The 16,548-nt window shown below is 43.7% G+C and overlaps 1 protein-coding gene across 1 annotated transcript in view; it reads right to left on the reverse strand.

Moving 5' to 3' along the window:
- MAPK9 (mitogen-activated protein kinase 9) overlaps positions 1-16,548 on the reverse strand; it is a 40,733-nt gene that overhangs the window by 13,932 nt on the left and 10,253 nt on the right. Inside the window, exons 4-6 of the mRNA XM_069468604.1 lie at positions 13,028-13,157; positions 10,418-10,476; positions 7,300-7,438 (exon numbers count right to left, since the gene is read on the reverse strand). Of these exons, the coding sequence (XP_069324705.1) occupies positions 7,300-7,438; positions 10,418-10,476; positions 13,028-13,157 (328 nt within the window). The remainder of the gene's footprint in view (positions 1-7,299; positions 7,439-10,417; positions 10,477-13,027; positions 13,158-16,548) is intronic.

The following is a 16,548-nucleotide window of genomic DNA, read 5'->3' on the forward strand; positions in this document are numbered from 1 at the left end:
GAGGCTGATTTTTAAAATATGGGAAATGTATATGCTTTACTACCCAGCACTCCCTGAAGTCCGCCCTGGCCTAGGACTGGCAGCACAGCCGCATGACTGAGCACAGGGCAGCCCGGGGCCCACCAAGGGCAAACTCAGCCATGGGAGGAGCCACCTCAACAGGCCACCTGCCTGCGAACCCCTGATGGAGTCAGAAAACATGCCCGTTTTGAGATTCCATCTGTCAGGTTAAACACACTTTACTGCCATCTGCCAGAAAACTGCGATAATAAAATGCCAATTCGGGCCGGGCACAGTGGCTCACGCCTGTAATCTTAGCACTCTGAGAGGCCAAGGCAGGAGGATCATTTGAGCTCAGGAGTTCGAGACCAGCCCGAGCAAGAGTGAGACCCCATTTCCTAAAAAATAGACAGAACTTTGGCCAGGCAACTAAAAAAAAAAAAAAAAAAAAATTAGCCAGACGAAGTGGTGCACGCCTGCATTCCCAGCTACTCGGGAGGCTGAGGCAGGAGGATTGCTTGAGGCCAGGAGTTTGAGGTTGCTGTGAGCTAGGCTGACGCCACGGCACTCTGCCAGGCTACAGAGCAGGACTCTGTCTCCGAAAAAAAAAAAAAAAGCCAATCTGGACTTTCAGGGCAGCTCGTCACCCAGGTCCCCCAACGGGGAAGTGGGTAAGGAGGTCCAGGCTCTGGGGCTTTCGCCCACCCTTTTCCCAGGCAGCCTCCACAGTACATCCAGCTTCCAACACTCAGCTGGACTGCAGCCTCAAGACTGCAGAGCAAAGACAACTGTGCCACTTCAAATCTCGGAAACCATCTAGAACACGGAAAACAAGAAACGCAAGTTCAGATCCAAATGACACCTGGATTTGAGGGCGCAGCCCCCAGGGGTACAGAAGATGGCTCCCAGGCCCGGTACCCCTGTGGGCAGCAGTGAGGGCGCCACGAAGCGTGGCGGGAGCACGGGCAGGGGCTCACCTTCACCACCGCCTGCGCGGTCCCCAGCTCCAGACCCACTGCCTGAAGAGCCGTCCCAGGAGGAAGGACCCTGTGCATCGTGACGAGCGTCTGCTGTCCGGCTTTCCCTGGTCCTGCGCCACAGGTGCATACAGCCATTTACTGGGGTGGCTGTACACTGGGGAAGGAGAAGAGCCAGACATTCTGAGGGTGGTCGGACGCAAGTTCTAAGTGGACGCTGAAACCCAAAGGCCCCAAGCATCATCATGCCTCCTCCACGGGAAGGGTCCGTAGGGCCAGGGCATACATGCAGTCTGGCCCAGGTCTCTTCCGGCCACGCCAGGACAGAGGGTAGCAGAGTTAACACAGGCCTGAGGCAAAACTGTACAGGAATATCTGGGTTCAGCCTACTCAAGTGCGAACCGTTTCTGACCCTCCTTTCCGTCAGTATGGAAGAATGCACTGTCTCAATCAACATGACACTCCTGAGGCTCTAGGAACCACACTGCGTCTGTGACCATGGACCAGTCTCATCTGGCCATACTCCACTGGTAATGGCCAGTTATTTTGTAGCAACAGAGCTAACAAGCTGCAAATTATACAGCCAAAGCATGCACAGAAAACTTCAGCTTCAAATAATACTTGGAACTAAAGTCTCGCCTCCCCCCAACCCTGCCCCGCCCCGCCCCACTCCCTGGAACTAAAAGACCAGAACCCGAGTGCTGGACACTTTCCAAAGCAAGGGGTCTGTGTCCAGGAATGTCCAGTGCTACAGACCCCTCCCCCTGCCTTACCACAAATGGTCCTGTTTGAAGTCCTTCCGATCAAAACCTACCCTGCCAGTGCTTTGCCTACCGACCTGTCCTCCCCCACACACGAAACCTGCCCCAGACACCAGCTCGGGGAGAAAGATTTGACCTTCACCCCTTGTCTCCTTGCTGGTTGACCTCACAACAAAGCCTTTTTTTCTTCTTTCTTTCTCAAAGCCAGTGCCACAGTGTCGGCTTCTGTGTGGGGACAGTGAGCTCATGCCTGGCAACACGGCCAGCACAGCAGCCTCACTCTCCAGGATCCCTCCGGTTTCTCCAAGGGCAAACGAGTGAATTAATCTGAGAGATGAAAGGGACCCCCGTCCCTGCAGCCTTGAGGTTTTAATGGCGCATCCACCGCTGCAGGGGCAATAATATTTTTGATTTATTATCTTGAAGATGGTTTCGGGTTCCCATTTAGCCTCCTCCCAGTGATAACTGCCAAGGAACTCACGTGGGGTTTGCTCCGGCTGCCAAGGGCAGCAGTCCCAGCCACACAAACAGGGATGGGGGGATGCCCACTGGGCGGCCCGAGGACCCAGAGGCCGACTGTCAGCCGCCAGACTCAGACCCCTCAGGAGTGAAGGTCTGGGCCACACAGGAGGTGAGCCGCGCTGAGGGCTGCGAGTACGGGTACTGCGGTGACGGGGCCACGGCTCACCCCACTAACCTCTGTCTCCTCCATTTTCCCTAAGAGGGGGCCATGGAAGCCACAGGGATCCACTCCCAGCCTACGTGGAAAAGCGGGGCTGAGAGGGCAGAGTGGGCTGCGGGGGCCACGGAAAGGCGCTCCTTGGTCCCGCTGTGGGAGTGCAAGTGGCAGACGGCCCAGCTGCTGCTTCTGTCCTGGCCACACACACCTCCCACAGAGGTCTCAGCCAGGTGTGATGGGCAGGACAACGGAGGCAGACCTGTTCCTGTGAGATACACACGTTCCCTGGTGGGTGACAGCTCCCACAGGGCTGCCCGGCAGCCTGGGCTCTGCCTCACTCCCCCTCCCTGGGCCGGCGCTGCCCGCTGACAGCTCCCCCTTTCCTCTCCTGCTGGCCTTCTCCCAGCAAGCCTCTCCCTGTCTAACCCTGCCGAGGCGTGCTGCAGCCTGCAGTGCAACCTCCTGCTCTACAGAGATGGCAAGTGGCAGAGTAACAGCAAATGGCAAATGACTTGGCAGAGTAAAAGAAATGCCAGCCGCTGTGACTGGGCCATGGCAAGACAACTGGACCACACCACCCAGGAAAGGCTCAGGAAGGGAGCCACAGCTATTGCGGAGTTTTTTCTTTGCAAGCCCTGGTAAGGAGCAGTTAGCTGTCCCCGACCCCCACCTCCACCCCAGATGGGAGGCCTCTGCTCCTGCCCCACTCCCACTGGCCTATCGTCTAGTTTTCTCAGGTCCAGCACTGACAGACGCACTGGCATTAACACGGCAGGCCGGGAGAAGGTGAAAGCCTCCAGTGAAAGCCTGCCTTCCGCCATGGGACAAGCCCAGCTGCGCCCACACAGACCTGCACCACCAGCAGTCACGCTTAGGTCCCTCCGTCAAGGGACTGGAGGAGCCTTTTCTAGAGAAACTAAAAGGTGCCCAGAGAAAAAACCTACAAATGGCAATACCTGTGGCCCTAGAGACACCCCCCTCAACAATCCACCCGTGCACCCAGCATTTCCAGTCAGCTTCTAATGCTTCAGCCTTGAACATAATCCAACAACAGAGGATGATCAGACGTTTGGGGAAGGGAAAGACTTAACGTACTAAAACAGGAACTAAGGGTAGAGAAAGACCATGCAGGAAGTAACAAAAACCTTAAAAAAAAAAAAAAAAAGTTTACTCTCAGAGAGATGATTCTGAATCCACGTAACAAGAACAGAGGGCTACAAAAAGGAACATTTAAGGATAAAAAAGAATGCCAACTAACTGGTGCTTCAGAGAGAGGGAGAAAAAAAATAAAGAATGAAGTGAAGAGGGCACTCTGAAAGAAAGAACATGAATTTCTCAGACCTCTATAACACATTCTTCCAGACTGAAAGCTAAGTACCCAGCACAATTAAAGGAAAAAAATGTCCATATCAAGGTATATATACCATCATAACATTTCAGAGTACAAGGAATAAAGAAACAATTTAAAAAGTTTCCGGAGATAAAAACCAAGCCAAAAGCAAACCCAGAGCAGCTACAAAGGGTCCATAATAAGATGGCCTTAAGAGTGCTCCGACACCGAGCCCGATGTCTCACTCCAGTGGGGCGACTGATCTGTAACTAAGAATTCCACATCCACCCAAACTGTTCATCATGTCAGAGGGCACAATAAAGAGTTTCAGACATTTGAGGCCTCAAAAAAATTTCCCTCCCATGCACCATTTTTTAGGAAGCTATTAGAGGATGTATGTTCTAATACTCCCCAAACAAGGGAGTAACCTGAGAGAGAAGGAGACAAGGAAGGCCAGGAAGCAGGGGGACGCTAAAGGAAATCCCAGGGTAATCCTCCACCACGGGTTCAGGGCAACCAGTCCAGAGCAGGACAGAGGCTCCAGGAGCGAGTTCCTGAGAAAATGAAAGACCTAAGACAGCTGGATACACTGATAGAAGATTGAGACACCTGCCAGAAGGTTTAGGGTTGAATTAGCAATAAGAACCTAAAACACTACTCCCCCTTAAAATAAAAAAACAAACAAACAAAAACCTCAAACAAATAAAAGACAAGCATTATTAACTCCAGGGGCGGAAAGTTGAAAGGGAAAAAATACAATCAGGGCGTAAATGAAAGGCTCCGCTGTGCAGAGAATCTATGTGGTCACGGTGATGGGAAACAGCACGGAGCCAGACACAGTCACAGTGGCCGCCCTGGGGGGAGGGGGAGGGGAAGGGGAAGGGAATGGGGGGGGCACTGAGGGCGGGGCTGGTGAGACAGCTGACTCAGCATCTTTTGCCCCAAACTGGGAAAAAAAAATCAGTGATGAAAGACCTAAGCACATTACTTCAAGATATAGAAATAAACACCAAAATAATCAGCTGAAAGAGTTTGCTTCTAGGGAGAAAGAAATAAGAGGGAAGAGATGGGGGAACCTGTTTCTCATAAACATTCGTAGAATCATTTTATTCTTGATAAAAATACAAAACAAAAACCAACTTATTCGGCAAGGTGCAGAACAGTTAGTACAAGATGATGCCATCTTTGAAGAATATAAGTTTAAAAGGACACAAGTAGAAACAGCTACGTTGGTATTGACATCAGTAAACAGGTGTTCGTGCAAAGCTGGGATGGAAATGCATCAAGCCGCCATCGCTGGCCGTCTCCAGGCGGTAACGGAGGGCTGGGTGCTTCCATTTCTTTTAATATTTTGAATTATATAAAGTAAAAAGTGGTGGGATCGTGGGCAAAACATTATTTTTCAAATAATTAAATATTATGTTTAGTATGAAGCTATTTTAATAAGCAAAATTAAAAGTGTACATTCCGTGCATAGTATTGTAGACAGGACAAAGGACTAGTATAGTCCACATAAAATGCTTAACACACTGAAGGGTTAACTTGGGGTTCCTTCTCTTCGGAGCTGGACAAGGGTCGGGGTGGAGGAAACGGGAGCCTTTCACGCTTTGTTTTCTATAGCTGTGCACTGTTTGAAACTTTTCCCCATGAGTGTGGACCCTTCCCCGTGCAGACAGATATGGCCGAGAGCCTGGCAAGCCCCTGGATGTGGGAAGCAGGGAAGTACAAGGTGACAGGGAGGATGCGGTAAGAATGGGGGTGGGAGGGTCATCAGGAGGCAGGGGTGGCAATGGAGTCATTTTCTCGGGTCTTCTTAGGTTTCTCAACGGGGCACTGGGTGAACCAAACACTTCCCTGGGCTCGCTGTGGCCCGCTGTGGCTTGCTGTGGCCCGCTGTGGCTTGCTGTGGCCCGCTGGCCAGCAGGCGTGACCAGGCTGCAGGGACTGAACCGTCCATAAAAAGGCACACGAGTGTGGCAGCTCTTACAAGTCAGGACCAGGAGGCTCCTGTTCTCCCACTGACCTCTGCGCCCACGATGGGGAAACAAGTCAGGCAAATCATTCCCCTCACAGAATTTATAAGGCCTAAAGTAATCAGGCCTAATAATCTGGGAAATTATTCTAAAGTTGGAATTTAATAAAAGATGTATTTAAGAGGTATTAAACTTCCTTAAATTGTGTGAAGGCTGTGAAAATTTGGGGAGGAGAAACAGAATGGTGCACTAAGAAATCTTTATTTTTAATTCAGAAATCTAGTGTTTGTATTTTTAAAGTGAATTTGCCAACACTACATGTTATTTGAACTGACCACCTGGTGGCAGCACAGGCTGTGTTTTAAACAACAGCACCCGGCGGGCAACTCGGAGCCGCTCAGCCTGCCAGGCCCTGGGAGGACAAGCAACGCCGCCCCGCGGGGGCCACAGGCCGAGGCTTGCGAGGAGGGAGGGGCTCTGCCCCCAGGGAGGCCTCCACGCAGTGGCTGCGACGGAACCCACCCTCCCTGGCAGCCAGCGGATCTGAATGGATTGCTGCCACTGTACCAGCAAAACCCACCCACTCTCTTCCGTATTCATGGGCTTCACTCTTCTGGTCTCACTATCTTCTTCCCCACAGATTTCAGCTCAGAAAAAATACAACTTCTTGCTGTTGGAACATAAAATCTAACGACAGTTTGCCGATAAAATTAGCATAGTAATAATTTAGGGAATGCTGGGAATATTCCAATAAAATTATAATAATATTATCTGACTCTAGTCTCACTCAACATTTTAGTTGCTTTTAAAAAATTCTATTATGATGTTCTGTTTACACAGCTCTACAAGTCAAAAAATAACAAAAACTTATAAAACCAGCCTGGAGAATTACATGATATGCCCCTGGGTTTCAAGTGTTCCTTGCTGACAGTACAGGCAACACCGCCATCCCAGTCCCAGCCTCCGCGGGGTCCGGGCCGCCCTGCTGCCCCAAGTGCCCAGGTGCAGAGCCAGGCCGCTGCAACCAGACAGGCGGGGAAGCCACCGGCAGAATGTTGGAATATAAGAAATGGATATCTGATAAATTTTAGTAAGAGTTCTCAAGCGACTGTTTCATTCACTAATTGGCCTCTAACTTTCTTTCACCCCAAACCTAAATTCCTTGCCGATTTCAAATTCGGCAAAAACATTAACAAGAGGTGAATCTGGATAAATGGCATTTGATATTCTTTGTCCAAAAATTCTCTTGCAATTTTTTCTCTAAGTTTTAAGTTACTTCCAAATGAAAAGTCTAAAAAGAAACTTCTTCCGCAGTATCCCACTCTCTTGGGACTCGGCGTGGGCACGGCCACGGCTGCTCACCCCCCCCCTCCACCTGCGTCTGCAGCGGCTCACGCCCCGCACCAGGCCGCACACGCATGTTCTAGTCTGCATCTCTTGACACACAACAGGGGTCCATAGTTTACTTGGGTTTTCAACACTGACAAATTTTTTAAAAAATATTTTCTTTTGCATGCAATGGATTATGAAAACCAAATGATTGTGATTTTAAAAATAAAATTAATATATCACTACTTACTCTATGAATTATACCAGCTGAATGCAGGTGTTTAATGCCACAAAGCATCTGGTACAGAAGGTAGGACATTCTTTCATGGTCCAGCTCCATGTGAATAACCTGACACAAGTTAGCATCCATTAATTCCATAACCAAATACCTGGGAAAGAAAAGACCAGCCATGTACATGAAAATTATCTAAAGTTCCCTGTGACTACTAAACCAGAATTTTTATGAAATAGGAATAACATTGTACTGACTAAAGTAAAAAGATAACTTGTTTTCTTTCAATACAAGGTATCTTGAAAAGAAGCAAAGATATACTGGAACGTTGTAAAAAATTTTCCAAAGAATATAAAAACAACCAATTTACTCAATGTCTTATACATTAAAAACAAAAAAATTTTACATCATGGTAAACAGAATCGCATACATTCAAATTCTCCTACTTTTATTTTTTGCTATTGGGTCACACCTAGCTGGGTACAAACCAGGCTCACTGGCTGGAACGCACGTCCCACCCTGGGTGGGGATGCTGGTAATGGGGGGGCTGCGTGGGTGGGGGCAGGGGTATGTGGGAACCCTGCATCTCCTGCTCAGTTTTGCTGTCACTCTAAATTGAGGTGTCAACACTTGCCATCTCCACTTCTCCCATTTGTCTATAGCCTCACTTGGATCAGGCTTGTGCCCCACCACTCTGCTGAAACTGTCCTTCTCATGGCCAGCTGGCTCACGTTGCTAAATCCAGTGGTTAGTCCTGCAGTCAAGCGGGCCATGCCCTCTCCTGTGCCAGACTTCTAGCTGTTGGTGTGCCTCGCGATCAGTCCTTGGCGCTCCCCTCTTCTCTAGCTGCACTCACCACCTTGGTGGTTTCCAGTCACACCCCGCTGACTCCCCAACTCCTCCCTTCAACACAGACCTCTCTCCTGAGTCCAGGCTCATTCCCCCGACTGCCTACTTCACAGTTCCACTCGGATGTCCAACAGTATCTCGAAGTCATGGCCGAAACAGAACTCCCGATTCCACCCGCCACAGCCCCCACCTGCTCTTCTCCCAGCCTTCCTCGTCTCAGTTGAGAGCTCCTTCATCCTTCAGGCTTAGGCCAAAAATGCAGGCATCGTTCTCAATCCTCCCTCACAGCACACAGCCTATCTATCTACCAGCAAATACTTCGGCTCTACCTTTATACCTTTTCAGTGTCCAACCTCTTCCCTCCACCTTCACTATCTCCCCTCCGGCCCACACGGACCCTCCACAATCCCTCACCTGAACTGCTGCAATAGCAATAACTGGCCTTCCGTGCCCCTACCCCTTACAACGCCTTATCAACACAGACACCAGATTTATTCTTTCAAACATGAGGCGAGTGAGCTCACTTCTCTGCTGAACTCTTATTCTGACTTGCCTCAGGGCAAAAGAACACCCTTACGATGGCCTAGCAGCCCCGCAGTGTCCTATCGTGTCTCTGAGCCCACGCTCTTCTCCCCCCGCCCCGCCCCCCCCCCCCCCCCCCGGGCCCTCTGACTCCAGCCACAAGGGCCTCTTGCTGGCCTTAGAGCACACCAGGCAGGTGCCCGCTGCCATTCCCGTGTGCCATCTGCTCCCTATTTCGCCATTCCACCTGTCCCCAGGTATCTGTGGGCCCAACTCCCTCACTTCCTTCAAGGCTTTCTTCAAATGTCACCACTCACTGAGGTCCCTCCCCAGCCACCCTATTTAAAACCGCAGCCTGACTCCCAACGCCAGCACTCTGACGCCTGACCAGCTCGCCTGAAGCGCCAGTGCCCACAGCACTGACCACCTTCTAAGGGACCACGTTCTCTCCTCACTGATTAGGCCGATTGTCTATCTTCCCTGGCAGGCTCCAGGAGGGAGCTTACCAACTACAATCCTTAAGCAATAAAAGGGATTTCCACATGCTTTGGTCCCCAAAGTATGCCAAGTCCAAGAGAGTGCTTACTTAGCACAATCAAATATTTATTGAATGATTGAATATACCAATAAATTTAGGATGAAGTTGGGTATTGTGCCTCAATAGTATAGACTAATATTTCCTTCCACTGTTAGCGAGATAATTCTGTCTTAGAATCTGAAAACGCAGAGTACTTAATCACTTAAACATTTCAAATGATACTCGTAAACATCTGAACCCTACAATGCTGGCTACCAGAGACTGGAGAAAAACACTGTATAGTTTGGTAAGACAGAGTACTGACATTAACGGTCACTATCTGCTCTGAAGAATTCTTTTCAGCCATCCTTTATCTGATATGAAGATGGTAACCTTTGAGGTACAAATAAATTAATATTACCATTCATTTTTCTTAACATTTCTCTTCTACAGAGAAAAATGTCTATGCTATCATTAAAAATGTATTGTCAGGCCGGGCGCGGTGGCTAAGGCTTGTAATCCTAGCACTCTGGGAAGCTGCAGTGGAAGGATAGCTTGAGGTGAGGAGTTTGAGACCAGCCTGAGCAACACTGAGACCCTGTCTCTACTAAAAATAGAAAAAAAAAAATTAGCTGGACATGGTGGTGCACGCCTGTAGTCCCAGCTATTTGGGAGGCTGAGGCAGGAGGATAGCTTGAGCCCAGGAGTTTGAGGTTGCTGTGAGCTAGGCTGACGCCACGGCACTCTAGCCCAGGCAACAGAGTGAGACTTTGTCTTAACAAAAAAAAAAAAAAAAAAAAGTATTGTTGCTTACATTTCTTTTTTTTTTTTTTTTTTGTTGAGACAGAGTCTCACTTTGTTGCCCAGGCTAGAGTGAGTGCCGTGGCGTCAGCTTAGCTCACAGCAACCTCAGACTCCTCGGCTTAAGCGATCCTACTGCCTCAGCCTCCCGAGTAGCTGGGACTACAGGCATGCGCCACTATGCCCGGCTAATCTTTTCTATATAGATTTTTAGTTGTCCATATAATGTCTTTCTATTTTTAGTAGAGACGGGGGTCTCGCTCAGGCTGGTCTCGAACTCCCGACCTTGAGCAATCCACCCGCCTCGGCCTCCCAGAGTGCTAGGATTACAGGCGTGAGCCACCGCGCCTGGCCTCTTACATTTCTTAAGTATAAAGAAATCTCTTTACTAAATTTTCAGTCTTTGATGTATAGTGTATTACTATGATAAATAAAAATGATACTTACACATCTTGAAATTCTTCTAGAGTTTTTTGTGGTGTAAACACATTTAACAAACTTATTATCTGAAAAGAGAAAGTTAATTTTACCTCAGTATGTCAGATGATTCTACTCGATTATAAAAATTAAGTTTAACATTGAAATGTATTAAAACTGGAAAAAAAAAATCACAGCAGAACTCAGAATGTATTATTATTACTGCTTTTACCAAAATATTCCATTACCTGGCATTTGATAAAAGTTAAACATTGATTCAAAGAGGCAGGAAGATGGCTTGAGCCCAGGAGTTTGAGGCCGCAGTGAGCTATGATGACGTCACTGCACTCTACCCAGGGCAACAGAGTAAGACTCTGTCTCAAAAAAATCCAAGATGTACATTTAATCAAATCACTTTTATGTGTCTCTAGTAACTTAAATTATTATTACAGAATTTAAATACATAATATCTTTTTGGCTCTGAACATAAAAAGTGGAAATTATGGGTGGAAAAACACTAAAGAAAGCAGTATGTTTTCTGAAAACTTATATACTATGTACAAATTTCTAAAACAGTTTTGAAATATGAAGGCTAAGCTCATAATTTTCGTGTGATAAAGTGAAAAACCTTATAGCATCATATTTTTACTTAAAGAGGGTTAAAAAGCCAAACCACCCCACACACAGGCCTCCATCCTGGGACCTCATGGTATAAACAGCAAATTTCCCTGATTTGAGCACAAACACACATCCTCAATAATTTTAAATGACAAAGGGAGAGATGAATTATTCAGTGTACAGGACTGGGGTGAGTGGCTAGCCACCGGAAAAAATAAAACTGCAACCCATATTTTAATCTTTATACCAAGATAAACTCAAAATAGAATAAAGATTTAAATCTAAAACATGAAACTATAAGACATTAGAATATGGTTAAACATTTATATAATTCTGGTGTAGAAACGTCTTTTCTAAGCATGACAGGAAACCTAGGAGATTTGATTACATTAAAACAAAACCAGAAATAAATTTTTAAAACATCAGTATGGCAACAACATAAATAATGTCAAATAGAAAAAAAAAAGTAAAGGGCTTTAATATACAAAAACCTCCTGCAAATGCATAGAAAAGAGATGAGCAATCCAAGAGAAAAATGAACAAAGGCCATAAAAAGCAAGTTCTCAATAAAATAAAATAAAAATGATTAATAATCTCACTAATAAAGAATTTATCATCTATTGAATTGGCAAAAGTAAAACAAAAACACCCCCAACAATATGTATTGTTAGGATATTCTGAAGTAAAAGACATTCTTTGATACGCTTAATGGAAGTATAAAATTGACAATCTTTCTTGAAGTCAATTTGTCAACATATTTTAAATCAAAAGTGTACATACTCTTTGATCCAGCAATGTTGGCTAAGAAATTCACATGGACGAAGTGTGCAAAGATTCATGTATAAAGATATTCATTGCAGCATTGCTTATAATAGTGAAAAACTGGAAACAAATTATCCAACGACAGGTGGCCTTTTAAATAAATCAGTGTGCATCTGTACTATGTAGCCATTTAAAAAACAGCTTATATCTATGTTCATTAAAGTCTATGAGATCTACCAACATTCCAGAAAGGGGAAAAAACAGGATGAAGAATAACATGATCGATCCTGTTTACGTGTATGTGCACACATGCATAAGAACGCGCATGAAGGTGTTAATGCTAGTGATCTGTGGGTGGTGGGATTCAAGAATTATTGCTTTATTTTTTATGTTGTTTGAATCTTTAACAATATAACATTTTTTGCAACCTGAAAAAAAGGGTTTTAAAATAAATAAGTAAAATAAAGCATGCCTTGGAGAATTAAAACCAAGTCCAAACCACAGACTCAAAAGAATGAAGTTATCTTAGTTTCATATTTAATGTCCTTACACCAGAAGGATCCAGCATAAATGTTAAAACAAAGGGAACCATATAGAGTTTAATGTAATCTTAAATATTCACCCCCCTCCAAAAAAAGGGGAGTCACACAAGTTGATCTCCAAAGCCCCTTCCAGATTTAACATTTTATGGTTTCAAAACATGGCAAGGATATTAAAATAATGCTCAGTGACCACTAGTAGAACATACAATGTGCTTGACTGAATAGAACCTCATTTTCTAGAGGCATTATTGCTCCTTAACATTTAGTGCTGTGATTTCTGTGCAGATGCTGAGTACAGCTATCCTAAATGTAAAATCATCTAATAATGTGTATTTAAAACTGAGATGTCCTATACAAGGTAAAAAAACTACTTACAGAATAATGTTTTTCCAAAAAATATTTAGTTATGTCTCAATTTGTTAGGTCAATGCTGTTCCTATTTTACAGAGATGGCAATAGTGAAAACCAAATGGTTACAGCATTAACTGACATTCCTGCCTTCGTTGACTCACCTAAATTCTTGTGGACCATGACACCTTTTTCTAAGTTCAATTTCCCCAATGTTAATTAAGAATTTTACCAATAAATATAACCATTTTAATAGCCATTTTTATCAGTTTATCCTAGGTCTGAACTCAATGTATCTTCAAAGGACCCTGGAGATTAAGACATCATTGACAACATTAAAGCACACAGAAAAAATATATACATAACTTACATTTTTATGATTGACACATTTTAAGAGGACGAGTTCACGATAAGCTCTCTTTGCATGAGTTTGATTCTGAAAAGGGCGGCTTAGTTTCTTGACTGCAACATTTATTCCAAGAACCGTATCAAATGCAGCACTATAATTAGGAAATATAATAAACAATCCAATAGAATATTTTTGGAAAAAATGGCAATACAGAATGTACATTCAATGTATTACTTTTTAGTGAGTAACAAGGAAAATCTGCTTGCTTCCATTCAAGGTACTTACACACATGAGGAGCAAGGTAAGCTGGCTAAGACTGCCGGGAGGGACTAGCTCCTCTGCAAGGGCACAAACGTTGCAGCTACAGTTAAGATGGGATTCAGCAATCCTTTGCACACTGAATTCTCATTTTATTATGGAGATTATTAGGTTCAGAACCAGGTAATTTAAAACAGAGCATGTAAGACTGGTCAAGAAATGAAATCTTCAGTTTAAAAGAAGAAATTTTTTTCAAGAAGTTGAAAAAAAGATCACTGTTATCACAGCTTAAAACATAAGTATATTTTGGAGTATCACAGCAGAGGAAATGGTTGAGCTCATAAGAATATAATAAATCTAAGTCTTAGAATGATTGTACCTTTTCCCAGACCAAAGGATCTAAAAAGAAAACAGAAGCTAAAATCGCAGCTCGTGGTAAATCCCTAAGGCACAAAATCTCTAATGTAAGCCATTGCTATACATAAAATTCTTCTAGAAATACCTCCTCCTATTATGGTAAGAGTATCAATAACATCTAGAGGCGTGTTTCTAGCATCTCAAGTTCCCTGTGGAAATTTAGTGTTCATTTCCCCTCAGAAAACAGACATGAAAAATCGAGTATCTGCACATTTTTAGGTTTTAAACCTGTTCTAAAAATTATTACCTTTTGCTACTCATCAGGGGTTAAAAGCTTCTAAAGGTCATCTGCGAACCTAAGCACTGTTTTAAATATTGTTCCTATTTGTTTATTCTATTAGGCTTATTAGAATTAACACTGTATACATTTATTTTCTTCTATTAATAATGTTTTTTGCCAAACTAACTTAATTTAATCTGCTTCTAAGTTGAGGCTATCTGCTATAGTATTTTAGAATTATTAGAAACTTCGTATCTTATTTTTCTTTAATTACTCTGTAAGTCAATTCATACTATGTGTATGTGTAGATACATATGTAAATCCATATGCTCATACGCAAATGTACTATTCATATGAATTATAAAATGTAAAATTAAATCTATTTGTGAAATAAATCACAAGAATTTGAAAATGGACTTTTTGGTCTCAAAAGTTTTTGCCCAAAATTTCAGTTATGAGGAATAAGTTCAAGAGATCTATTGTACAACATGGTGACTACAGTTAATAACAATGTATTGTATTCTTGAAAATGGCTAAGAAAGTAGATTTTAAGTGTTCTCACCACCAAAAAAATGATAAGTATGTGAGGTAATGCATATGTTAATTAGCTTCATTTAGCCATTCCACAATGTATGCATATTTCAAAACAACATGCTGTACATGATAAGTATATGTTATTTGTCAATTTAAAAAAAGTTTTGGTCCAAAATGAGCCAAACAGACCAGTTCTAAGCATCTGAGTGGACACATGCTTTCCCGCTCCTAATTCTGGCTCCAGGAGCAACTACCTTCAATTATGCCTGGTTTTGGTTCTTGTAGTCACTTAACTCAAAAGAATATATTTTTATCACTATTTCTTCATTTATCAATTTTAGAAATGATCTATTATACTCCCCATTGCAAAAACTGAGACGTTAGCCACTTCCTTGAAATCCCCAATACCTCCCAGTTTTCTATTCTTGTGTTTTTAGGTTTTCCCTTGGTTAGCTCTGTAACTTTAAACAAGATACCTAAAGTTCAGGTTTCCTTGGCTTTCAAAGGAGTCTCTTAACTCCTGGATATGCAAGATGAGACTAAGACGTTCCTTCTCTTTCTCTTCTATCCTCCTCCCTTTTCCTCCAAACTTCTGTCTTAAATGGTAAAGCCTGATAACACATTTATATTTATAATTAAGCCTTCCGTGTTTCTTCTTTAGGATGTGTCTGAGAGTTGAAAATCAATACATAGAGCGTATGTAAATATTACTAACTGCAGAGTTGGGATTACACTTCATTCTCTAAAGGTCACATGGCCCTGGCCACTTGCTTGTGACACTTTCCAGCATTAAGAGCAAATGGATTCTCTTTTCTTACATTCCATCACCTGCTCGAACATCATGTCCTTTTTATATTTTAGACCAGCGGTCCCCAACCTTTTTGGCACCAGGGATGGTTTCCAATGAAGACGATTCTTCCACGCACTGGGGGTGGGGGGGTGTTGCTCAGGTGGTGATGGCGGCCCATTTCCTGACAGGCCACGGACCAGTGATACCAGGCCTTGGACCCGGGGTTGGGGACTGCAGTTTTAGACAATGACTTTTTCTAGCTTTTCCCACACACGTTTCTAATAAACTATTTTTTTCTTATTAAGAGAAGAAAAATGTACCTATTCTTAGCCTATCACCAATACTTCCTATGACAGCTTCTTACATTATCATTATTGTTTGGAATCTATTGTCTTTTTCAAAAAACATTTTTCTTGGAGCTTCTTTCAAAGCCTGCTACATGGCTATTATCCTGGGGTTTCTCTTCATTGGCCTTGACTGTTTCTTGTATTACATGTTCTCGTATTGTCTTTCCTGTTGTTGTACATCCTCAAGGAATTTCCGCAGAAAAAGGAACGGAAGATAAATGATCCTATTCCGCCCTCACCCTTGATTGATAGTTTATCTTCTAAGTTTAAAATCAACTTTCTCTCAGAACTTTAAAGGCATGTTCCACTGATTTCCAACATTGAGTGTTGTTGGTGAAAAGGCTTAGCCTGATACTGTACTCATTCCTTTGCTTCTTTTTTTGTTCTCTAGCTCAGTGTTTCATCAAAGAGTCATGTCTGTCTGTCAGTATCATAAAAGTCCCTCTCTTATCCCCCAACTAATTACTATCCCTCCTGGCCACCAAAGATAATAACTATTTCTGTTTATAATAATTACTTTCTTGCTAAACAAGCATCCTCAAGCCCCCATAGTTTATTTTTGCCTGTTTTTTTAAATCTTCTGTGTCTGACTTCTTTTGCTTAATATTATATTTAGGAGATTCATCCATTGTTGTATGTAGCTATAATTCATTCTGTGTCATTGCTATAATATTCCTTTGTATGACTGTATCACATAATGTTGATAGATATTTCAGTTGCTTTTAGTTTTCAAGCAATTACAAAAAAAGCCATAAACAGTCTTGCACATGGCTCTGGGTCCCCTATGCGTGCATTTCTGATGAGTGATAGCTAAGAGGGAGAATGCATCCACTGTATTTTAGTAGATAATGCCGAACCCTTTGCCCAAGTGGTTCTAGGCCCACTAACAGTTCATGAGGGGTCTACATCTGAGAACTGTCTGTGAGCTGTTCCACGTCCTCACCAACACTCGGTATTAACAATAGTTTAATTTTTA

This window comes from Eulemur rufifrons, chromosome 5 (genome assembly GCF_041146395.1).
Source record: "Eulemur rufifrons isolate Redbay chromosome 5, OSU_ERuf_1, whole genome shotgun sequence".
Lineage (NCBI taxonomy): Eukaryota > Metazoa > Chordata > Mammalia > Primates > Lemuridae > Eulemur > Eulemur rufifrons.